Source organism: Dipodomys ordii, unplaced genomic scaffold, assembly GCF_000151885.1.
Source record: "Dipodomys ordii isolate 6190 unplaced genomic scaffold, Dord_2.0 Scaffold109, whole genome shotgun sequence".
Lineage (NCBI taxonomy): Eukaryota > Metazoa > Chordata > Mammalia > Rodentia > Heteromyidae > Dipodomys > Dipodomys ordii.
In genome coordinates, this window is record NW_012267325.1 from 1,088,217 (window position 1) to 1,115,580 (window position 27,364).

General features: G+C 37.3%; 1 protein-coding gene across 1 annotated transcript; it reads right to left on the reverse strand.

The window, feature by feature from the left end:
- Positions 1–4,678: 4,678 nt before the first annotated feature.
- On the reverse strand, positions 4,679–27,364 carry Lactb2 (lactamase, beta 2). The gene is made up of 7 exons (XM_013028411.1): positions 27,184–27,364; positions 20,230–20,393; positions 15,614–15,740; positions 12,591–12,769; positions 6,576–6,724; positions 5,589–5,670; positions 4,679–4,982 (listed from the first exon to the last, which is right to left on the reverse strand). The coding sequence occupies exons 1-7, from the start codon at positions 27,303–27,305 to the stop codon at positions 4,939–4,941; spliced, it is 867 nt and encodes a 288-aa protein (XP_012883865.1). The 5' UTR covers positions 27,306–27,364; the 3' UTR covers positions 4,679–4,938.

Below are 27,364 nucleotides of genomic sequence, written 5' to 3' on the forward strand. Positions count from 1 at the left end.
ATCGAACCCAGGGCCTTGAGCATGCAAGGCAAGCTCTCTACCACTGAGCCACCTTCCCAGCCCTAGACATCTACTTTTGACATTGCCTTCCGCTTCAGTCTTTCCCTTACTGTATTGGAAAACCAAGTCTCAGAACTTTACCCTATCTACTTCCTTGGTTAAATTAAGTTTCTGTTCCCTTCTGAAGAGATTCTGGTCCCAGATGATTGGTTCAGAGCAGCAACCACCTAAGCTGGTCCCTAACATAGGAAAGAACACAACTCTCCCTCCCATTTACACCAACCAGGTGCTCCTCTGTGAGGAGGTCTATGTTTCCCACACAAAATGTTACTTAGTTGCTAAGACAGAAGCTGAGGTTACAAGGAAGGGTGATGACAAGGAGACTAGAAAGTATCAAGTATACAGAAAATAAGTGAGCACAGGTCTGAGGAGTACAGGTACATCAAATGATGGGCCAGGAGTTGGCAGGGGTACTAGGAACAGAAAAAAGAAATCTCTATGACAGGAGAAACTCTTGTTACTCTTGCAAAAAAAAAAATACTACAACAGTCCTGGAACTTGAGCTGAACATCAAAGTAGTGAGATGACACCTCCTGCAGCTCTGCCAGAACATTAATAGTCCTTCATCTAGTTTGTTCCTGATGTGTTCATTCCATGCCCTCTAGTCACTCATAACCCACTCAGCACCCTGACACAGCAACTGTGTTCCAGTTATCTTTGTTTTACTCAGTAGTAGCACTCACAGTGCTCCAGAGTAAGATGCTGGCACTTCTCATCAGCCAGAGAAGAGCTGTAAAAGGCCTCCCCAAAATACTATTATTTTTATGGTTTTAAAGTAGTTGTACAGAGGGGTTACCAAAGTTTCAGTTTATAAGTATAAAGCATACTGCTGAGCACCTGTTTTTAACTAGATAATCTATGGCTTTGCTCCCTGCCCAGGAACACACATAAAGCCAAGATTTTTTTTTAGGTTTCCAGTTGTTGCTGAAATCACAGCTGTGCACTGAAGCATCTCTTCCATCACAGGGTCTTGAGGACTTGTCTTTCTCAGACTGGTCTGGCACCATGATCCTCTCAATCGCAGCCTCCTATGTAGACTGGGATAACAGGCATATACCACTGCACTTAGCTATGGATTGGGAAGGAGGTCGTATGAATTTTTCTGCCCTGGCTGGCCCTGAACCACAATTCTCCCATTCTTAGCCTCTCCAGTAGCTAGAATTATGTGTGAGCCACCAGCACCTAACTTACTGTACCAAATTTATAAATTAAAACTTCAATATAGGTTTGTAAATAAAGGAAAATACAAAGTATAGAGAGAATTTGATAGTAGCTATGGTTTGAGGCACTCATTGGAGATAGTAGAATATAACATGTATACATAGCGCATCACTGTACTACCTGTGAAGCATGGCTCAATGATGACACACTGGTTCCTTTGTGATGTCTATGTTATCCTCATGACCTCAATTAAAAAACACCATATATTCTAGTCTCATAAAATGGCTATTAGTTCCCCACCCATGGGATGTTTTGCCACATCTGTTTATCTATATACTATTTCCTTCAACTAGAGCAAATCCTCCCATCTCCCAAATGAATCTCCCTAAATTGTTTCAGCTTTTCAGACTGAGCTCAGGCTTCTCTTGGTAGCCTTCTATAAGCAACTAGGTTAGATACTCCAAACCAACATAACAGTATTATGTACTATGTCTCCAAAACTAGAACATGAGCTTGTTTTGACGGCAGAGATGCTGTTCTGTTTACCTTTGTCTCCTTAGTGCCTGGTGTAGTGGCCAGCGCAAAACATTTCATGTGATCCATTTGTTTTGTTAAAGCTTTGTTGCTAGACTCTTTTAATAACCAAAAAAATTAATAGTTTTTCCATCATCACTCCTTTCAAAGATCCACTTGCAGTCTGTAGTATCTACAGCCTGTGAAGGGACTATAAGAAGTCAGAGATTCCATGGATTTTTTATGCTCAGAATATTAAAAAGAAATTCCAAACCTCGTCCAATAATGGAAGCCAAGAGTTAAAGGCTATTGTACTATTTTAGTCAAGAGAGGAGATTGGCTGGGACTAAAGAGTATAGGTGCAAAAATAAGTACTAATGAATCCTGGAGGTGCAGGAGACAAGTGAAGATTTGGGTAAGGGAGAGAGGCAAATCAAGAATGACTGCTGGCTTTCTCAAATGACCAAATGAACAGTGTTTTAATTATAATCAGATTTTTCTTTTTTTTTTTTGTCAGTTGTGGGGCTTGAACTCTGGGCCTGGGCGCTGTCCCTCAGCTCTTCAGCTCAAGGCTAGCGCTCTACCACTTGAGCCAGTGTCACTTCCAGTTTTCTGGTGGTTTATTGGAGATGAGTCTCACGGTCTTTCCTGCCTGGGCTGGCTTTGAACCACAATCCTCAGATCTCAGCCTCCTGAGTAGCTAGGATTATAGGTGTGTGCCACCGGTGCCTCGCTCATAGTCAGATTTCTTAGAGAGGAATATGGAATTATTGACATTTATTTTTGGTGGTGGAATAAGGAAGTACACTTGTGATTTTTATATCATTTCAGTCATTCCATGGAATTTAGTAATTCATGCTGTTTGTAATCACTACTTCCATCTCCAGAACTTTTTCATCATCCCAAATTTAAATTTTACCTACAAAACCCTAGCTCTCCATCTCCTCTCTTTCCAGTTTCTTCTGCATTTACTATTCTACTTCTATGGATTTGACTATGATAGGTCCCTCATACAATTCAGAGGTGGGAAATATCCAGTTGGCAACTTTGGTGTCCCAAAGTCATTTGGCTGGTCCTGCCAAGGCAACTGAAGACAAGACTCAAAATATGGCACTTCAAGGAGCTTTTTTTCAAAGTGAAATTTGATAAATTTGCCAATGATGTCATAACTAGCCAAATGGTCCTTGACAGAAAAAAGGTTCCCACCCCTGAATGATAATGGGAGTTATATATATTTGTGCTTTTGTGATTGGCTTACTGAACTTAGCATAATGCTTTCAAGATGCATCCATGATGTAGCATGAATAGGAATTTCTTTTTAAGATGGAAAAATACTCCGTTGTGGCAAATATGTCATTTTATTTATCTATTCACCCCTTAGTGGATACATACTTGAACCTGCCCCCAGCCTTTGTGCTTTAGCTGTTCTTCCAGATAGGGTCTTACACTTTTTCTCTGGGGTTGGCCTTGGGCTGTGATCCTCTCACCAATGCATGCTGAATAGCTGGGATTACAGATTTGCACTACCATAGTCATCTTGTTTGTTGAGATGGGTCTTAAGTTTTTAGCTCCAGAGCTACACCTCCAGAGCTAGGATTACAGATGTGTTAACCTGACAGGCCTTTTAAGGCTTAATTTTGTGAGAAATCACCATACAGTTTTCCACAGACGCTACCCTGTTTTATGGACTTAAGAGTAATGTACAAGGGTTCTAATTTTTCCACATTTTCCCAACACTTGTTATTTTCTTCTCTTCTTCTGTTTTTCAATAATAGCTATCTTAATGGGCATGAACAGTATAATGTAATTTGGATTTGCCATTTCTTTAATCAATTCTAATAAGGAATCCTTCCTTCCCCGCTCCTCTTCCCACACACATACACTCAGTCATGGAGCCTGAATTCTGGACCTAGGCCTTGTCCCTGAACTCTTTTGCTCAAAGCTGAGCCACAGCTCTACTTCTGGTTTTCTGGTGGTTAACTGGAGATAAGAATCTTACAGACTTTCCTGGCTTTGAACTGTGATCTTCAGATCTCAGTCTCTTGAGTAGCTAGGATTACAGGCATGAGCCATAAGTACTTAACATCTTTTTATGTGATTATTGGCAATCTTTATCTCTTCTTGGGAGAAATGTCAAATATATTCAAACTCTTTGCTCATTGAGATGGGTTGATTTTTAAAGCATTTTTAAGCATTTGGAGCTATCTGTAAACTACTATTTAAGAACACTATTTGCATTTAAAAACTCCTACCTTGATTCATTTAAAAAACTTTTGGTATAAAATTTATATGTAAGCTGATGACTACTAATACATTAAAATCTAATCTTGGCAAATATGGTGGCTGCACTAATGTATTACAAAACAATTACTCATGTAATATTTTCATTTTATGACAATGTTTTTCACTCACCAAAAATTGATTTACATGGATTGTTTGAGGGATAAGTATTATAGGAGTACAACGTAATCCAGAACCACAGAACTATACTTAATCATAATGCAGTTGATGGCAACATGAAAATAAAGCTGGTATGCAGACAAAGGTTGAAGAAAAGGAAGGCGTATGTAGAAGTCTGTACTGTTAACTGAAGCAGCAGACAAAACAGTATTTCTAACCACTAGTAATAGAGAACTAATCTCCAAGAGTAATATCTGGTTTCCATTATGTAAATTTTATTATTTTTAAAGTTACCATTTTACTTAATTCATAGAAAGTTGGTGAACTGTTGGTTCCTGGCTTCTTGGTAAAATTTAAGACCAAGCTTAGATAAATATAATTTATTTAGATAAAAATAATTTATATCCAAGATGTACAATGAAATTTATATGTTCAGAATACATATGACATTGTCTTAACTTTTATTGTTATAAAGGTGATGTACAGAGGGTTATTGTTACATAAGCCAGGTAATGAGTGCATTTCTTTTTGGACATTGTCACCTCTTCTCTCACTCTCTCCCAGGTTTTCTCTCCCATTTCCCCCTCCCGACAAGTCATGTAGTTCATTTTCAACATAGTGTCCAGTGAGTACCATCACTATACTTGCTCACTTGTTCTGTGCCTTTCCTTCTGGCATTGTCTTTAAGTATATCTAGGCTTATTTTCAGAGCTCCACATTCTATATTCTCTGTAAATAATTTATAGGTAAGGAAAGAGATCATGTTCTTAAATCAAACTGAGCCAGACTTTCATTAATTTGAAACTAAAGTACAGATCTCCATTTCTTGTCAGGATCCATGTTGCTAACTGTAGAAAGAAAATAAGGTAAAAACAAAAGGTAAGCCAATCAGCAGATTTTTACTGTCTTTGATTAGAAAAACCATACATTTAAAAAATATTTTTTGACTTAATAAAGGTTCTTTTTTATTAGAAAAGCCGAGGCTTCTATACAAAATTCAAGCTTTGAAGAACGTTTTGATTTTAAGGACTAAACTTTCATAAAGATTGCCGATTTTGACCAATTAATTTCATGCTAGTAAATTACAAGAATTACTACTTTAGTGTATTGACTTCACTAACTTTACTAGCACTTACATAAAACCTATGCTTATTTCCAAATCTTCACATGTAAGATTCTTCGTTGTGATACACACCTCTGGCTGGCATTATGGTGGTGCACCCTAGAACCCTACAGGATGTTCTAATTACTGTGGGAGCTTTTGGTTTCAACTTGTGGCCAATTAGCTTGGTGCTGCCAACCATTCTAGAGCCTGTCTCTCTAACCAAACATGATATGACATTCAATAGTGAACTCTGATGGGTACCATTTTTCCAAATAGGAAAGTAGTTAAGTGTACAAAAACATTTTACATGTTAATAAGTGAAACAATTCAAATTTGGAAGCTCACTTACATATTTTTCCATCTTTTTCTAATTTTTTCAAATGAAGCAAGAGATTCTGTTCAGCCATTTTATGTAAATTCTCAGGAATATTCTAAAAGAATAATAAAGGCAAAAGACAAACACTTTTATTTTCATTCTTTTTAAAGAACACTTAATTTTTGAAAGCATTAAGGGAAAACAAAATATATACAAAATATACAAGTTTAACTTAAACACATTTTTAAATAGTAACAAAGTAAAAGATTTTACTTGTACATGGTTTTACTGTAAGACACTATATTCTTACAGATAAAATAGACTAAGTGCCACAAAAAATGACAGTGGTAACTAATTTACTCACTAATAAATTCCTAGTGTTCAACATCATGGCACACAGGATATAATTAATATATACAGATGAAGTAATAAATGTATAAATATTCAGGTTACACGATAATGTCGTTATACAAGGCATGGTTTCCTTTACTTTTACTAAAATAATGAAGTACTGATAACTTTTATCTGGGTAAGAAACATGGCAAATGTTTGTTTTATCCATTAAATTGGGATTACAGTCCTGATGCCAAGCTTGAATAAATATACTTCCTTCATTTCTTAACTTCTTAAAAACCTTCTACCAAGATGTGCAAATTACCTCAGTCAGAATCCAATGTAGTGGGATGCTGGTGGCTTACTCCTGTAATTATAGCTACTGGAGGCTGAGATCTGGAGATTACAGTATGAAGCCTGACTGGGTTGGCTCAAGATGGCTAATTTTGTTTTCTATGAACAATTTTTTGGGGGAAGAGGGATGTTATTGTTTAACTTTGGTATTCTATAAAGTGAAATTGCTGGTCTCAATTTTATTATTTATAAAAGCACCACTTGTAAAATTCACAAACTGAGTCTGACAGGATATGGTAGGTTTATCATATAAGGTCTATTAAATAGATTGTTTGAATAGATCTGTGTATAAGCACAAGTACAATAGACTATGTACAAGTAATGACAAATTACCTTGTATATAATTTTTACCATGTCCATCACTGTAAATGATTTTTCAAAGTTATCACGAAATAATGCGAGGATTTGCTCTTCTCGGTTATTTCTGTGAGAAATATATTGTAGAATTTTAGCTTCAGCATCATGGATTACTGGGCCATGTCCTGAATTAAAATAATGATGAAATTACCTCAAACAAATAAAAATTTTAAGTAAACTCAAAGTTAATTCACTCTATTTAAAAATAATTCATAGAACAAGTGGTTAAGCATACAAATATTATTTGCTACAAGAGACATAAACATTTTATATAAAAATAAAATAAAAATTATATGTACATACAAAAAGACTTTATAATGATACAAAATGCATACAAAAAGACATGATAAAAACAGCAACTACAACATAAAAATAGGTAATTTTTGTAAAATGTTATGTGGTGGGTGTTACTCACATGCTTAATGTACACTGTTTACAAGAGTCCCATGAAGTCAGTATGACTATTATCACCTTTTTTTATAGCACACTGAGGCAAAGTCTTCCCAAAGTCATACAGCTACATATGGATAAAGCTTGGATTCTGACTAGCAATTTTTAAGCATTCTGTTTTCTCTTAACGACAATGGTCAAATTTTACTTATAAAAGACTGAATGGTAGAAATGTGGAAAGCAGTTTTATGTAAGTGACTAAGATCCATTAAGAATTCACAAGACTGATGATGTCCACTGGTGGTTCATGCTTGTAATCTTAGCTACTACTTTGAAGTCAAGTGCAGATACTGTGAACCTGGTATCACTTGACATTGGATAATCATAGCTATTCATGATAGCAGAAAGACCAATGCAGGGACACTGGTAGCTCATGCCTGTAGTCCTAGCTACTCAGGAGGCTGAGATATGAGGATTGAAGTTCAAAACCAGCCTGGGCAGGAAAGTCTGTGAGATTCTTATCTCTAATTCATCATCAAAAAGCCAGAAGTGGAGCTGTGGCACAAGTGGTAAAGCACTCACCTTGAGCAAAATAGATTAGGGCAGTGCTCAGACCCTGAGTTCAAGCCCCAGGACTGGCACACAAAAATAAAATAATCTCACAAGATCCATAGTAGAACATTAAGAAACTTATATCTAGGCTACTAATTCAGAGATTTTTACAACTCAGGTTAAATTATATTGAAATTTACTTACATACAAATCAACATATTATAAAAGCCTAGAAAAGGTATGTTTCAAGTATCTGAGAACAGGGATTGGGAATGTGGCTTAGTGATAAGTGCTTGCCTAGCATGCATGAAGCCCTGGGTTCAATTCCTTAACATCACATAACCAGAAAAAGGCAGAAGTGGTACTATGGCTCAAGTGGTAAAGTGATAGCCTTGAACAAAAGCTCAGGGACAGTGCACAGGCCGAGTTCAAGCCCCAGGACTGGTTAAACAACAACAACAACAACAATAAAAAAAACAAAGAAAAAACACAAAAACCCAGAAAACAACCAAATATCTAAGAACAAAATGTCCTGATGCAGAATAACTTATTTTCATATAAAGAACACTGGGGGCTGGGCTGGGAAGGTGGCTCAGTGGTAGTGAGCTTGTCTTGCATGCATGAGGCCCTGGGCTTGATTCCTTAGCACCACATAAGCAAAAAGAAAAAAGCCAGAGAAAAACACTGGGGGCTGGGATGCAGCGAAATGGCAAAGTGCTTGCCTAGCAAGTGCAACATCCTAAGTGTGATCCCTAGTACCTGAACAGAAAAGAAAAAAAAAAAGAAGAAACAGGAAAAAATAAAAGGACATTGGGCTTTGGTTAGATATGGATGATTAGCTATTAGCTAATTAATTAATAACTCTGTAAGGGAAGTTTGTGTATCTCTCCACATTTCTTCAGTTGTATGAGGATATCACTACCTGTTTCATTGGGGTTTTTGTAAGTGTAACAGATGCAAAAGCCTCCACACCCTACCTGTTGGGTAACAGGCTTTAATGCATGGTAGCTATGACTACAGAACATAATTTACATATAAACCACCTCTGTGCTAATAAAATGCCAGTTCACTGAATAAAACACTCTTAAGAATCTTCTGCAAGCAGCTTTTTAAAAAATATTTTTTATTGTAAAGATACTGTACAGAGGGGTTACATCTACATGAGTAAAGTAATGAGCATCTAGCATTGTTACTCCCTTTGTTTTTCCCTTACCATCCCTCCCTTCCCCCTCCACAAGCTGTAAAGTTCGTTTTCAACATAGTGTCTTGTACATCTCATTGTTAAAATGGGTCACCCTGTATGCTTATTTCAGCATTTTGTTATTTCCCTTCCCCTCCTTAAATTAGAAAAATGTATATACAAGATGCAGGGCATCGGAATCAAATACAGAGAAAACAGGGGTTATACCACAGGAGGAAAACATACAAAAGAAACAAAAACAAATCACATAGTACATTAAAACCAATACAACAAAGATAAAACATCTTGTGTTCCTATCTTGGGGTTCATTTTACTTAGCATCATCTTATACGGTCATATATACAGTTTTTGACCTTTTCTGCTTGTCTGATAAGATTATCCTAGACTTATACTAGTTATCACAAATAAGGGAAACCATGGAACCTATGTTTCTTTGGATCTGGCTTACTTCACTAAATCTGATTTTTTCCAAGTCTGTCCATTTCCTAACAAATGGGATGGTGCCATTCTTTCTGATGGAGGCATAGAATTTCATTTTATATATATACACACTACATTTTCTTGATCTATTCATCTACTGAGGGGCATCTGGGTTGGTTCCATATCTTAGCTATGGTGAATAATGCTGCAATAAACATAGTTGTGCTGGTAGCTTTAGTATGGCCTTGTTTCACTACCAAACTCTTTCTATGAAGCCATCATAACTCTCATCCCCAAACCAGGTAGGACTCATCAAAGAAAGAAAATTATAGACCCATTTCTTTGATGAACATTGATGCAAAACTTCTCAACAAAAATTTGGCCAATCGATTTCAACAACTCATCAAAAAAATCATACACTATGATCAAACAGGATTCATTTCTGGGATGCAAAGATAGTTCAATATAAGTAAATCAATCAATATAATTCATCACATCAACAAGAGCAAGGATAAGAACCACATGATTATCTCAATAGATGTAGAAAAAGCATTTGACAAGATCCAACACTCTTTTATGATGAAAGCTCTGGAGAAACCTGGAATCCATGGAACATTCCTCAATATAATAAAGGCTGGATGACAAACCTACAGCCAGGATTATACTTAATGGCGAAATGCCAAACCATTTCCTCTACAAATTCAATCCAATACCTATCAATATCCTAACCTCATTCTTCAATGAAATAGAAGAAGCAATCCAAAAATTTATATGGAACAATAAAAGACCCCAAATAGCAAAACCCATCCTTAACAGAAAGAACAGTGCTGGAGGAATATCAATACCAAATCAAAACAGCTTGATACTGGCACAAGAATAGACCTGAGGACCAATGGAATAGAACTGAAAACCCAGAAATGAACCCACAGACCTACAGCCACCTAATCTTTGATAAGAGAGCTAAAAAAATAGAATGGAAGAAAGTCTCTTCAGTAAATGGTACTGGCAAAACTGGTTATAGAACACTAAAATTGGTTGTAGAAAACTAAAGCTAGATCCACATATATCACCCTGCACCGGAATCAACTCCATATGGATCTAAGACCTCAAAGTCAAAGCAGACACCTGGAAAACATTACAGGAAGGAATAGGAGAAACTCTAGGGCTCCTTGGCACAGGCCATAATTTTCTTAATAAAGACCCAGAAACACAATAAATCAAAGAAAGGTTGGACAAATGGGATTGCATGAAACTGCAGAGCTTCTGCATGGCAAAGGACATAGCTAGCAAGATCAATAGAAAGCCCACGGATTGGGAGAACATCTTCACTAGCTATATAACAAGACAAAGGTCTCATATCTAAAATATACTTAGAACTCAAAAAATTAAATCCCTCAACAACAAATCCTTAAAGAAACAACAGCCCAATAAATAAGTGGGCTAAGACTTAGAGACTTCTCTGAAAAGGAAATAAGAATGGCCAATAGACACATGAAGAAATGCTCAACCTCCCTAGCCATAAAAGGAATGCAAATGAAAGCAACACTGAGATTCCATCTCACTCCAATTAGAATGGCTATAAACAAGAAGTCTAGTAACAACAGATGCTGGAGGGGATGTGGCCAAAAGGGAATATTGTTGGTGGGAGTGTAAACTTGTCCAACCACTTTGGAAAGCAGTATGGAGGTTCCTCAGAAGACTCCATATAGAGCTCCCCTATGACCCAGCAATCCCACTTTTGGGCATTTATCCAAATAATCACATCCAAGCAGCTTCTTATTGGTCTAGCTTGAATGGCATTGTACCATGCATCTCTTCTCTTCTCTAAAACAGCTATGAACACATATGCCTTTATAGCTTGGTATTAATCTAAATGCTTAGCTCCACTGTGGGTTTCCTGTCCCTGAGCAGTCTGATTTCATGAGAGAATGTAAGTATACTGATCTGTACTGACAGATCTTTTCTTAGATATTTGGTTAGAAGCAAGTTAGGTGGACTTAGAAAATCAAGTAATCTTTTTCTTTTTCCTTCTGGGACTTCTCTCTGTGTACTTTTTTTTTTTTTTTTGTAGTTTGTAGGATGGAGGGGGAATCATACTATAGAGCAGTGCAATGATATCTGAGATACAAACAACAGGGTTCTTTTTCTGATGAATGGAAATAAATATACTGTTTTACAGTTGCTATGGAAACTACTGATATTCCAATACTGTTAAGAAACTAAAGTTTAGAGGTCAAATGTTGGCCAAGGTGACACAACTACATTATGGTTCACAACAGAAATCAAGTTAGCCAAAATGACAGTAGCTTTTTTCCCTCCAGCCTCCCCACTCCCCCCACAAAACAAAGAAAAATGTTTTCTTATTTCAATGCAAGCTTATGTTTGTGTTTATTAGGTGTGTAGACATTGACAAGAACTCTCCTTAAGGTTATTATTAATGTAACTGGTGGTGGCCTTCTCTTTAATTGCAAAGAAGGGATGCTTCTCAAGTAAATGTAAATCAAAACTACATGAGCTTCTATCTCATCCCACTCAGATTGGCTATGATCAAGAATATAAACAGCAACAACAACAATAAAAACAACAAAGGCTGGTGAGGATGTGTGTAGAACAAGGAACCTTTACATACTGTTGGTGGGAATATGAATTAATCTGGCAACTATAGAAAATATAGAGGATCCTCAAGTAATAAAAACAGAACATTGTATAATCTAGCTGGGTATAGACTTGGAGGGATCAAAGTCAGTATATAGTAAGATATACATGTTTATTTTAGCAATATTCTCAACAGAAAAGATATGGAATCAGCCTAGTGATCAACAGGTAAATGTATAAAGAACATATGTATGTGTGTATATATCTATCTGAGCAAAAGCACCATTACATATATATATATATATTATATGCTTTTGTTAAGTTATAAAGAAGTACCAAGTCATTATCATGTTAAGGAAAATGGATGGAATGGGAGATCACTATGTGAAGTGAAATAAGCTAGACTCAGAAAGACAAATATTTTGTATTTTTTCTCACATATGTAATCTACATTAAAAACAAAAAACAAACAAAAACCATCCTATCAAAGAGAAGGGTGACTAATAGGAAATGAATTTCCAATCTCAACTTCTTTTATCCCTTCCTCTCCCCACAACACTAGTGGGAAGAAGGGAAAGGTGAGGGGAGGGGGATTGTAGGTAAATATGATCATAGTATTTTATACATGTATGAATCTTTTATCTTTTATTTTGTATAGTTAATATACATCACTGAAAATATAAAAAGTATTACATAAATATATAAGTGTATGCACACTTATATAAATATATAAGTGTATGCATATATATATATATGTATATATCTTCAAGGATGAATACAGAGACACAAACCAAAATGAACATTCATTGTTTGCCAGATTAAAACTTACCCACCTGGATATATAATAGCAGCTTTGATTTTCAATAACGCTTTTAGGGAGTTCATATAATCATATAGGTCTTCAAATATAGTTGTTCCTTCCCCAAGGATGCAATCCCCAGAAAAGATAGCATTTTCCTCTTCCAAGTGTAGAGCCATGTGGTCATCAGTGTGGCCAGGTGTGTAGATAACTCTGGTTGAAAAAAACCTCATATCATTTAACAACAAAATAACAAATAGACTCTTCATGGAGAGCAAATGTTGAAGAAGAAATTATTCTCTGTCCTTATTTTTGGACAAGACATCGATAAATAATGCCAATGTGCTGCATAAGCAGTTCAGTGTGCCCACTGAACATTAGACCATTTTCTTCATTAAAGTATGTATCTTTCAAGTGCAAATTTAATGCTTTCTCACCTTTTCTTCTTACTTTATAAGCACAAGATAACACATATGGAAAGTAGGGAAGTACTTAGAGATTAAAATCAGCAATCATTTCCATTACTCAGAGATAGTGCTCTACCACTTGAGACTTGCCTTAATCTGGCACTTTGCTGGTTATATGGATATGGAATCTGTGGACTTTTTCCCTCAGGAAGGCATTGAGCTGTGTGAATTTTTAGGTCTCAGTGTCCTGAGTAACTAGGATGACAGGCATGAGCTACTGACATCCAGCAAGGGGTGGAAAGTCTTAATCTGCAAAATTAGGTGTAGATAAGTCAGTACTGTGATCCCCCAACTTTTAAGATAGAATACTCAATGAAGTACTTGCTACTGTCTGTATCTATCTATTCCATTCACTTGGCCTAGGACTGGATTGCTATAGAGGAAATGCATTATCAAGAATAGTTAAAATAACTGGCATAGTAGAAAAAAGAGGGTATTGATTTGAAAAAACATGGGTACCCCATTACCTCATTTTCCCTTTTTTATTCAACTGTTAATTTACTTGCTTCTTTATAGATATTTACTACTTAATAGGATAAATATTCAGCACCTTCTATATGCCAGGTTTACATGAGGATTTAAAGATGCATTGGCATCAGCCTGTGCTGGAGAACAGCTAGCTAGTTATCAAATCTATATTCTCTTTCTCTTGGACATGGTACAAAATAGTATTTTCTAGGTTTCCTACAGCTACAGTGACCTGCAGTGTAACTGCTTAGTAACATCTACCATTCTCTTTTCTACTTACTGGACTGACTGAGGTGTGCATGGCAACCCTGAGAGCCAGGTGCAGGTAAGTGTGGAATCATAAGATGGAAGGGACCCAAGTCTCTAGCCTATCTGACAGCCACTGGCTAATCAGGAACCTTTTGTGGACTTTATGTGAATTGCAATACACTGTTAAGCCATTACCTATTTGCAAATTGGTTTGCTATGGCAACAAATATTAGCTATGACTATGAATTTAAGGAGCTGATTACTTTTGAATGATGTATCTACCCACATATATACAAACTATAATACAATTTAATAAGTGCTTTAATGAATTAACATAAATTACATGAAAGCTGGAGCAGTTAATTCAGCCCAGAAAGATTTCTTGATGTCAGTAACATGTAAAATGTGTGTACAAAGAATAAGAAAAGAATAAGAGAAGTGTCTACTTGGTAAAGGGGAAGATTTGAACCCATGAGCTAGGTCTAGGATTATTTGCATATAGCCAATTGTGTCTGTGAGGGAGTGGTGCCAGTTAAGACCAAAAACAAGGGCTGGGACCACAATGTAGCACAATCATGAATCGTGAGAATAAGCATGATATAGGCAGTAAGCTCATAAAAGTTTTCAAGCAGTAATGTGTATGAGGGGTAAACTGGGAAGCAGGGAGCCTGGAGGCAGGAAGGTAAAGTAGTAACTAATAGTGGTAAGTGTGAAGAGGGGACAGCACTAACAAATATATCAGAAGCAAAAACTAACCTGATAAGGGATATGTGTGTGTGTGCATGTGTGTGTGTACATGTATGTGTGCAGGGATAGTAAAGGTGAAGAACAGTTAAAGGTGAAGAGTAATCCTGAAATGTCTTTCTTAGAAGAATAAGTACAGTCCTAAGCACAGAGCAAAGGAGGTATTCTGGGATCAGAAAGTATGTATAGATGACTACTGTATGTAATTTAGCTTTGAAATTACTGAGTTTGAAGTACCTGTCTGAACTCTGCTCAGGGGTCAGAGGGGTATGAGTCTAGCCTAGTATTTATTCTGAGTCATCTTTCAATGTGAGAACAAGGGAAAGCCCTGAAGTGAAATATAGGTAGGAAAGGTTAGTTTGTGTGTGTGTGTGTGTGCATGCGTGTGCGTGCATCCATGTGCACTGTTATTGGGGCTTGAACTCAGGGCCGTGCACTCTCACTTAGCTAGCTATTTTCACTCAAGGATGGCACTCTACCATTTGAGCCATGCCTCCACTTCTGTTTTTTTTTGCTAGTTAGTTGAAGATAAGAATTTCTCAGGTTTTCCTGGGCTGGCTTTGAACTGGGATCTTCAGATTGCAGTCTCTTGAGTAGATAGGATTACAGGTGTGAGCTACTGGTATCCAGTGGAAATGCTGTTTTTAAAAATTTAAATTTTGCTTATGTAAAAAGAAATTGTAGGCTTCAGGACTAGATGCTGGGCTCAAGTGGGAGAAAGCCAGTCATGAGCAAGAAAGGTGAGCAAGGGGAGAATGTGGAAATGGGTGACACTGATTAACATACATTATATTCATAAACTGCTTTGAATGGTAACTCCTTTGTATAACTGCTTAAAGATAGTAAAAAAAAAAAAAAGAGAGCACTAGCGAAGCAAGTTGAGGTTGAATTCAAACCCTAGTACAAAAATACAGAATTCAAAGAATCAAAAAGGGGATATAGAAATGAAAAAAAGTCTTCCCTTTTTTGGTTTCTTAAGCAACTAATTTTCTCTCCCCAGAGTACTCAATGTTATCAGATTTCTGTTGTATCTTTCCTAAAGTATTTGCATATAGGAAAATATGCCTCAGTTTGCCTTTCTTGCTTCTTTATGACATATGCTCACCATTCCTTAAGAAGATTAACTTACTTTAGAGTGGCTCCCTCAGTCTTAATCACATCTCCATCCTTCAGATAAACATATTGTTGGTCTCCATTTCCTATAATTTCTTCTTTCTGAGGGTTCCGTGGAAGTTTTTTGATGCAATAGGTAGTGTCTAGTCACACAATTTATAAAGATATGTAAGATACATTGTAAATGAGTCAACCTTTAAAGAGATCAGTTTACAAACAGATGACTTTTATTAATGACTGCATAAAATATGAACATTAAGATAATAGAAAAATGGGTTAATTATAATAGTTTATCTCTGGAATGTATTTTTTTAAACATTTCAACAAAGCTTTTTTTGGGGGGGGTGGTCTGGTTGTGGCGCCTGAACTCTGGGCCTGGGTGCTGTCCCTCAGCTCTTCAGCTCAAGGCTAGCACTCTACCACTTGAGCCACAGCACCACTTCTGGCTTTTTTCTTTTTGTTTATGTGGTGCTGAGGAATTGAACCCAGGGCCTCATGCATGCAAGGCAAGTACTCTACCACTGAGCCACCTTCCCAACCCCTCAACAAAGCTTTTTTACTCCCATTTCCTTTATTTTCAATAAAGCTTTTTTAAATTTAATTTTTGAAAATTCTCCCATGATCCTCTAGGTCTACATAAGTCTTTGTGACTTTTTTTTTGTTGGTCATGGGGCCTGAACTCTGGGCCTGGGCACTGTCCCTCAGCTCTTCAGCCCAAGGCTAGCACTCTAACACTCAAGCCATAGCACCACTTGTGGCTTTTTCTTCTTATGTGGGAATCCAATCCAGGGCCTCATGCATGCAAGGCAAGCACTCTACCACTGAGCCACCTTCCCAGCCTCTTTGTGACTTTTTAAATTATTTATATTTGTATAAATTTCTGAAAGCAGTTTTTAATTATCTCAGTGAGCTTTGATATCAGGATGGGTATTGAAGAGGCAGTTATTTGAACTGGACACTTCTTTCTAACTAGAAACCTGCCTATCAAAAAATCATGACGGTAGTTAACGACGTTAGCATACAGCTTGCTGTGAGTGTTGAACAGAAGCTCCAAACCTGAAAATGAGATGTTAGACCTTGAAATACATTTAACAAACACTACTCCTCACAGAAATGAAGAGAATACATTACCTAACCAATCAACAACTGAATTGGTTATCCAACTAACATAAGATGTACAGAGAATACATGAACTTAAAAACTGCCATAATTGAGGAAATGAAACTTACATATGGGGAACAGATGCTACACTCAGTACTGTTTCCAAAACACTAAAAGAACAATTCAGCTAATAAAAGAAACAATTCAGAAAAAAGGAGAAACAGTAAAGGATTCAGAAATGGGAGAAACTGAGGTGTGATTTATAGGATAAGCACGATGGTAAGGGTATAGAGAAAGTCCATGGGAAGAATAGCATTAGTAAAGGAATGAGAATGAGCTTGCTGAAAGTGTGACATCAATGTTCCCAACTTGTCTAATGTAAATACTATTGGATAGGCCAGATGAGTTCAGGTCATGGAGGCCTTAAATCGCCTTTTACAGAATAGAGGAGTTTATACATTGCTGTTGTATCCATTAGATACATTTAAAAAGGAAATTTATTTAATATTTTTATTTTACTTTTTAGTATTTTAAAATAGCTGTACAAAGGGGTTTCAAATTATGGGTAGGATGCATTACCCACTTTTAAATAAGGTAGTGAGAGGGTGTTAACAGGTTCAGTATGGCAACTGTAAGTAGGGACAGTAAAGCTGGAGGATCAGACAGAACCAGGAGGTGGCAACTGTAATAACTCAACTGAAGATAATGAATACAGTGACAGCACTAGAAACATGAAGGGAGAAAAAAAAATTAGAACTGACAAGGCATAGGGATCAGCCTAACACAGTAAAGAAGATAATAAACATTAAAATATAAACATAAAATAGCAAACAGAACTTTCCAACCTCAAACTCTTTTATTTTGTATCTTGGAGATTGAAGGAAAAAAAAATGTTTCTTTGGGAACTAACATTACATAACAGATTAAGATGGTGAAACTCTAATGCTTTTAATCAAAATAATATTTTTAAGGCCTATCATTCCAGCACATGGGAGGCAGTTGGAGGAAGATCATTAGTTGCAGGCCAACTTGGGGCTTTGTAGGGAGACCCTTCCCCCAAAAAACAAAACCCAAAGCAATCACCATTATCTCAGAATTAGGCAACTGTGCCACACTCTAACTTTGTGTGCATTTTCAAAACAAAATAAACAAAAATAAAACAGCTATTCATAAGACTCTCTAGAGGAAGTCCACAGTACAACTGTGCCTTTTTATCTGTACAACAGTAGGCTTTTACTAGGATCAAGAATTGTACAACTATCACTGCTATCTAATTTTTAAGGTCCCCCAAAGAAATCCTGAGCCCTGTGGTAACTACTTCCTATTCCTTCCTTCCCAGCTTCTGGCAATCACTTTATTTTCTGTCTGTTATAATTATCTTAATAGGAACAAACCTAGGCTATCTAATTGATGGCCTGTAACATTATTGGCAATATGCTAATCATTTAAGCTGATACCAATGTGATATTGTTTGTGAGTAATAATTTCTAGTTAAAAATACATCTTACACTGGGCAACAGTGGCTTATGCCCACAAACCTAGCTGTTCAAGAGGCTGAGATCTGACTATGGTAGTTCAAAGCCAGCTGGGGCTTGTTTCCAACTAAGTACTGAAAAAGCCAGAAGTGGACCTGTGGCTCAAGTGGCTCAAACCTTGGGCAAGAAAGCTCTGAGTTCAAGTCTTAGGACTGGTGCACACACATACACAAAATCTTAATTGAATAGCATAAATGTAGATATTTGATTCCTTTGATTCAGATGTGAAATATGTGGCAGAGACCCAACTTCAGTTGCAAAAATGATACTTAATTATCAGAGATAATTGTAATATATATATTTATAATATTTGTAAAATATGTTTTACAAGTTTTATTCAGAACCAAACCAAAGCAGAATATGCAAGCAGACCAGGACTTTATACTTATCACACAGTAAAATTCCATCTCCCTGTAATTCACTGTGAGTTCCCAAATATCTCATTGTGCTTGAAAGTTCTGTAATGAAGGTGCTTCACATTGACTGTCACTTATAAGTGGCATTTACATATCTGGTGTGGCTTATAAGAAAAATAAAGGTAGTTGGCACTGCAGAGTACTTAAAAGAGTTATGCTCTACCAACCATTAAAACTATAAAAGAATATGAAGCAAAATAACAGTAAAGAAAGTGGGGCAAAATGCTGATTAAGAATTTAAAAAAAAGTTAATCAATTGCAGTCCCCAGCTTTGAATTCGGGATTTTGACTTGCTAGACAGATATTATATTATTGAGCCCCATTCCCTTTGTGCTTTGTTATTTTTTGGTCTGGGGCTGCTGGCCTCAGACCAAAATCCTCCTCTATGGCCTCCCACATGGCTGAGATTACAGCTGAGCCACCATGCCCATTCTAAGACTTAGAAAATGAAGAAATAACAACTTTTGAAGAAAGATACTTCTGCACAATTTCAATGCTAAACCATCCAAGGTCTTCAAGTAACTTGTCTAGCTCCAACATTTCAGAAAGAATACCTCTTCTCAAGACAAGCATAACTTAGTTTCCATAAGAAGCAGTGTTAGACTTCTCCAGTGTTTTCTTTAAATCAATTGACTACATAATGTGTTATACAAATATTTATTACTCTGTATTAATCCAACACTATTTTAACTTAAAGGAAATGGGTCAATGTCTGTTAACAGGTGAAGGGACAAATAAGTTATGATAATACTTGGCAATGAAAAGGAACAAAATGACTGATACCTGGAAGATGGGCGCATTTCAAATTGATGACAAAAGAATGCAGAAAAAGAGCATGATTATGTATTCTTCCAATATGTGTGGCTTTACAATAGGCAAAGGTTATCATACAATGAAAGACTGAAGATCAGTGGTTGAGAGGCTAGATGTGAGAGGGGAGTCTCTTTGTAGGTGTTCTATGGCTGTGTAAGTACTTACATTTATTAAAATGCACCAATTTCTACTTAAAATGGACACGCTATAGGTATGTAAATTAAAGCTCAGTGAAGCTGATTTATTTAAGAAAAAAGTGAACCATAAATATTTAAATTTTCAAAACTGACTTATGTGTCAAAAGAGAGTTGACTGAAGTGACAAAACCAATTAAAGAATCCTTGGAGTAGTTTAATTTAGTGTAGTTGTTTGAAATTTAGTATATATTGATTAGAGTGGGAAAAGTCGGGCTGAGAGATTATGAGTTCCTTTGGCAAACACTTCCCTCGTATAATGAAAGCTTCACAAGAGCAGTCTTTTTGTTAACCAATAAATCTTTTGTGCCAAGAACAATATTTGACATATAATAGTCAACTTAATGAATGAATGAACCTAAGTGTATGAAGGATTAAACTTTTCCGTTTCTCTTTTGTCAAAATTGAAGGTAGTACTCAAAGCTTACTAATTTCCAAAAGTACCACTTGCCTATAAGCTATTTAGTAATAGTTTATAGTTTACTTAAATTAATAATAGTTTATGGTTTGCTTAAATTATAAATCATTTCCCAAACATAGCTTTCCCCAATGAGCTTAAAGCTTTCTGATTACCATTATTGATGTCTTTACAAATATCTTCTATGCCTCCAGAATGATCCTTATGCCAATGAGTAACTAGGATCTCCTGGATTGCTGTGTTAAATTCAGCCAGAGCTTTCTTTAAACAGCTGATATATTCTGGAATTGAGGGTTCTCCAGTGTCAATGAGGATTCTCCTGAAAATTAAATGGAAGATAATCCCAATTGAAACAGAGTTAATATTAGTACATTCAAGAAACCATATAAAGTGTTGAAATTCAAGAAACCATATGAAGTGTTGCTTTTGAGACAAGTAACAGCTAAATATAAATCTGCATAAAAATAACAACAGTAACCTTGAATACCTGAGAGAGCTAACAACCATTACACTATTCTAATTGTATTCTTCATGACAACAGTTTAAGGTAGGCATTTCATTATTATAATTACAAGTAATTTGTCCAATGTTACTTCACAAATAAATAGCATAATCAGGTATTCTGATATCAGAATTATATTCTTATCTACTTCTAGATCCTTTACAAATTCTTCAAATATATGAAACAAAGATATGAAACAATATGATTCAATAGCATCCCTAATGAAACTTAATTTTTGGCATTAGTTACCTAATCGAACACTGAAGTTTTATATTTGTGCCCTTATACATCAAAAGGTGGAGGGGCCGGGAGCCAGTGGCTCACGTCTGTAATCCTAGCTACTCAGGAGGCTGAGATCTGAGGATTGAGGTTCAAAGCCAGCCCAGACAGGAAAGTCTGTGACACCTCTTTATCTTCAATTAACCACCAGAAAAATCAGAAGTGGCGCTGTGGCTCAAGTGGTAGAGTGCTCACCTTGAGCTGAAGAGCTCAGGGACAGCAGCCAGGCCTAGAGTTCAGGACTCATGATCAACAAAAAAACAAAAAACAAAAAAAAACCCCAACACACCAAAAAAACCCAAACAACAAAACAACAACAAAAAAACCAAAACGGTGGGGGGGGGGAAGTGTGGGGTATCAATGAGTTTTAGCTAGTTTTTTAATTAGATAAAATATTATATATATATATATATATATATATATATATGTGAGCCATACTTATGATTTTCTTTATGAGCCAGTATTTCTGTTTTCCTGAACAAAAGAAATCAGTGGTATTTTCCTCAAGAACCAACTCATGAGATTATTTCATGATGTTTCAGAGTAATACCTCATTAATTTAGGCTAAGATTAGACTTGAAGTATGAATCATTTATCATTCAATCATTAATAACTGTGTATAGAATATTATTTTTGAAAGCACAACAAATACCCTGCTTTCTAGTGAAAGGTGGAAAGGGGGAACGAAACAATGAAAGTAACAAAAGGCATTTTTCAGAGCATTAAAATAGAGTACACAGACAGGAAGTAACTGGATGGCTATTCTTTTTTTTTTTTTTTTGGTCGGCCGTGGGGCTTGAACTCTGGGCCTGGGCGCTGTCCCTCAGCTCTTCAGCTCAAGGTAAGCGCTCTACCACTTGAGCTACAGCACCACTTCCGGTTTTTCTGGTGGTTTATTCGAGATAGGAGTCTCATGGTCTCTCCTTCTCGAGCTGGCTTTGAACCGCGATCCTCAGATCTCAGCCTCCGAGTAGCTAGGATTACAGGCATGAGCCACCAGCGCCCGGCTCTGGATGGCTATTCTATAGTAGATGTAATTGTTTCCCTGAAACCCACAGTTAATTAGAACAAACTGCCTTGTTACAGTTAGATCGGAGCAAGCAGTTCTGCTCTGCTACTATACAATAGAGGGACTATAGAAGACAATAACATACTACACAGTTATAAAAGCTAGAAACTGTGGAGCTGTGGGACAAAGTGGTAGAGTGCTAGCCCTGAGCAAAAGAGCTCAGGAACAGTGCCCAGGACCTGAGTTCAAGCCCCATGACCAACAAAATAAAAGAGCTAGATTTTGAAAGTTTTCATCACAAAGAAGTGATCAGATCTTTGATCTGATTTGAACATTATGCAATATAACATGTATTAAAGTATAACATGGGGTTCTATTTATAGGTACATTTTTATGTTTTTATGAATCACAGTAAAAAAGTTAACTGGCCTCTCTCTGGAGAAGAAGATGGTAACCTTATGGCTAGATGGTCTCTCTTTATATCTTAAGCTTTGTATAGAAGTAAATGGACTTCAGAAAGTGAACTATCTGGAAACAGTAAATAGATAATTAAGGGAGCACTCTAAGGTCATGTTGAATAAAAATGTAAGGACTGCAATGGTTCAAAGAATATTTACAAGGCATAATCAATATGACAGGAAATGAAAAAGACAATGATTCTGAGGATGTTAGGTGGAATGTTTGGGGTGTTATCAGCAAAGACTATAAATACTAGGGTGAATTTGAACTAAGCTTGATTTGGGTCACAGGCATTTTTTTTTGCCGGTCATGGGGCCTGAAATCTGGGCCTAGGTTCTGTCCTTGTGCTCTTCAGCTCAAGGCTAGTGCTCTACCACTTGAGCCACAGTGCCCCTTCCTGCTTTTTCTGCTTATGTGATGCTGAGGAATTGAACCCAGGGACTCATGCATGCAAGGCAAGCACTCTACCACTGAACCATATTCCCAGCCCCTCACAGCGCATTTTGATAGCATTTCTAGCCATCTCCTTTGCTTTTCCTGTACAGAAATTTATTGCATTGTAACATATTTTTATACATTTATTTATTTATTGGTCATCTTGTACTCTCTATCACTATATAAATGTGAGGCCCATAAGGGCAAGAATCTTAACTGTTTGATTCTAGGAATTTAGAGACTGCCATATTGCTTGGCCCTGTGTACATTTGTTCACACTAAATTAGAAACATACAAAACATATACCTTGTAGCTCACAATCCTAGATTTTGACTGCCTCTAGTAATGTGTGGTTATTTGGTGCTTATTTACCCCAAATTCTTGCTGCCCTTTAATCAATATCAGTCAGATTATTTTAGTTTTCTCATCCTTGAGAAGAATCCTTCTATGTCTCGGATCAACTTCTCAATTTCTTTCATACCACAAAGCCTTCTTAGTATTTTTTAATTGTTGCTTTTCTCTCTTTCTTTGAAACAGATTTGAAATATCTGGCAATATAAACCTGAATTTAAAATTTTTGTATGTTATTCAAAAGTCATGACAAAATTAGCAGGATACACAGTTTTGCTATAATCTAATAGCACAGAAAACAGATCTTTTAGAACACCTGTGCAGCCTGTTTGCAGATCAAAGTCTGAGTAATAGCAGACCTCTGGCAGGCACTAAATGTGGTTCCCAGGCTTGTTTAGATTTTCTGATCATTCTGTCTTGGCTTAACAAAATTGGGATTGGCAAAGAAATGACAATGCAACTGAAGATAACAGGACATTTACAAGTCCTAGAGTAAACGATCTACTCAGAGTAGGGATGTTGTAAAACCTGAAAAAAATGAATTTATAGCAAGTATGAAGAGCAGTAACAAGGTCCTTAGACAATATTTTGCATTCATATGGTGACTAAAACCCTTGGGAACATTTATAATTATATACTTTAATCTTCAAACCAATTCCAGGGAGATATTGGATAGAATAAGAAACTAGACTGGAAAGACTCAGTGACTCCTTACAACCAGCAGGAAGTAATGGCTGTAGAAAGGATGCTGCTTAAATACTTGGGAGTCATTCTACAAAAAAAACTTCAAAAACTTCAGTTCTATACTAGAAATGTTCTCTTTCTTCCTAATAAAGTTATTTCACATGTAATGTGAATAGTTATAGTGGATTATGTACTGTCATCTTTACATGGCTTGGTTGACTTTATTCTTCATGGTCAGAGACAATATCCTCATGTCAGGAAGCCATTTACAAATGCTAGGTACACTCACAAAGGGTTCAAGAAAGGAATGTAAATGAATCAGTAAAGATTCATGGCTGATTTATTCATCCTAACTTTGTACTGGCACATAATAATAGTCTGTAACAAAGAGAAAAAGTTAGTGGGATCAACTTCTTTATAACTATTTTATATTGATAGCAATTACCTGGTGTCTCTGTCAATTTGCTTTCATTGTTACAAATCATTTCACATTTGGTGAGCATGTACAACCCAGTGTTGTATAGGTATTATGAGGAAAACAGAAGAATTAGTTTCAATACACTAGAATTTTCTTTTCTGATATGTTTTCATTTAGATTTCATGTAACCCTCATTGTACAGGTACACAACATGAGAAATGACCATCTTGTTCAATCTCATACAAGCAAATGGAGTAGATTCTAATCTATGCACTGTAGGATTTTAACTGTATTGGGACCATTTCCCTATTATAAGATATAATCTTAGCTCAGCAATTTTGATAGGAAAGGTGAAATTGAAGCTATTAGAAGTTCTTGAGGAAGTTGGGGCTATCATTTGTTAATTCCAATGCTTATTGGGTATCTCACCTATTAAGTACATACGTATTCAAGTGCCATCTACACACTAGGGAATCATTTGCTACTAATGCTTTTGTGAAATGCACTTGGCATCCATAGGCTGGCTGGTTAGAATGATATCAGACCAAGTAGTTATCTAGCAGTCCTATAATCATAATCATGAAAACTAAGAAAATATAAGCAAATACTGTACTATTGGTACAGTATAAGGCTTTGTATTAGGTGTTAGAGATGATTAATTCTTCATTTAATTTATGCTTTAACGGGACATGTAAGTTTTATGTAATACATTAAGCTTCTCACACATGCATATCCCTTTTCTTATTGTTAAGTATGGAGTGATAGGTCAGTGTTTTACATTGACCTACCAATCACAGAAGGATTCCATGAGGAAATGCCATTTCAAATGAGCTTTCAAGGACAAGTGAGATTAGCCTTGAAGAAGCAAGAGATAGGTGGAAGAAAGAGAAGGAAGTATGCACAGAAGATCTGAGACAGCCTCAGCTGAGGCTTTACAGGTGGTCCTGGAGTGAGAATTCTGATAAGCCTGTGGAGGCAAGTAGGGGCCAGAATATGCAAAGCCTTTCAATTTTCATTTAAAAACACTACTCTGGCTGTGGGTCAGGGAACAAATTGAAAAGTGACAAAAGTGGATGCAAAGAAGACAGGGCTGGTCATTACAGAAGCCTATGCAAGAGTTGTTGACAGGGTGACAGTGGATAGGAAGAGATCTTCACAATGGCTTGGATGTGCGCTAGGATATAAGGAATGTCCAGGAGGAAACTCAGGGATTTTCCTTGGTCCATGGACCAAGGGAATGATCCTGTTTACCAGAACAGGGACCACTGGAGGAGGGCAGGGAAGACTGTGAGTTCATTTTAGGAAAAATTGTTTCAAGTGCTGTGAGTCATGTGAGAGATTTAAGAAAGCATCTGTAAGTCTGAAGGTCAAGTCTAGCTTTTGTCTAAATTGGAGCTGTAAATTTGGGAGTTAAGAATTAACAGCATTCAAGGAAGAAGACAAGAGGTAAGGAATACAGTATAAAAACAAGAGGTGTGGATTGCATTTTGAGGAACTCAAAGATCTCATGAAGATAAAAGAAATGAAGAAGAGCAGGTAGAGAGCCAAGAGGATATCCTGATGTGGTGTTAGAATCAAGGAGGGAACAAACATTGATTTAGTGATTCAGAAGTCACTTGTGGCTTTAGATCTGTTTTTCAAAGTGGCTGCTAATCTTGGAACATTTGACTTGGATCCAATTAATATTATTTACTTAGCTTTTACACTAGAGTAGCATTATCTGCCCATTGACTTATCCTAGTTTAACTATTTAGAGACACAGTTTAAATAGTGTGGTGATTCCAGTCCAAATTCATGTGAATAATAACTTTTAAGATGGGAGTTCATGAATCTGCTCTTCCTTCAATTAGTTTCAGGTCTTTTAGAGTCTCTTTTAGCACACTTTACTATGTTAAGAGAATCTAGCGTTTAAAGATATAGTAGGTATATATTAGGTATATACAACATGGTCTTTATATACTAGCTGATGTCTTCATCTGGTTTTCAAACCAATTTCAAACAGATGGGCCACCTTAGGGTCATCTGAAATTTGTTTCAAGTTTGAAGAAAACTAGGTTATGTTGCATTTGAGATCCATGGGACACTAGGATAATTTTTAACCTTTGGCTCTGAATTTAGCGTTAGTTTAAGATGACACACTGGAGAACGTGGATTTACTGGTTGAGGGAGATCAGTTTCAAGCTATACTCTTAAGAAATGTGGGATTTCTTTTTGGCTTAATTCTCTTAACTTTCTACTGTCCAGAGGCAGCCAAAGGTTCTTGTCCCCTGGCTGGTTCACAGTGGACTTAACTTTTTGCTTCCCTGACTTAACAACACTTCTAGTCCCTTCTATCTGCTGCTGCTGACATTCTAACGAAAGAAGGTTAACACAGCAGGGATTGTAAACGAAAATTCAGTAAGCTTGTCACAGGTCTAAGAAAAAGCAAAATCAGTTGTGGTCATCAGATCCTCTTTCCCCCCTGGCTGCTCTTTTGGGTTTTACACTTAAAATGTTGGAACCAGGAAAATCTCGCCCCCTGCTGCAGAGATAAAGACATGGCTTTGGAGAAAAACGATCGGTTTTGTACGGGGGGGGGGGGGTGGGGGAAAAACGATCGGTTTTGTACGGGGGGGGGGGGGGTTCGCGGGGCAAAACCCCAGTGAGCCGCGGGCCCGCGCAGGGAACGCGCTCAACTCCTCTCGGTTCCAGGCGATTCCACGGACGCTCGGCCCCAGGCACGCAGACACCACCCGGCGAAGCGGATGGGCTGCAAGAGCAGGAGGGTTTCCCCCTCCTTTTCTTGATTTCTCCTCGGTTGAGGAAGCCGAGGTGGTGTCGTCAGTCTCTGGGCGCCGAGATGGCGGGCAGGCTGCGGGCCGGCCAGGCCGCGGCGCTCCCGCAGCCCACGCCCCGCCGCCCGGCTGCGGCGGGCGGCCCGCGTTCCGCGGTCCCGAGCAAGAGGTTAACGGGGGAAAGGGCGGGACGTTTACCTGGAGCCGGTCCCCACCAGGTAGGTGTTGGTGCCCTGCAGGGTCATGGGACCCGGGTTACAGCCCAGCACGCGCACCACCCGACTGGACAGCCGTTCGATGCGCTGCAGCGCGACAGCCATCTCCGCCTCAGCCGCCGGCCGCCCGACTGTGAGGGGCCGGCGAGCGGAACCCAGCGGCG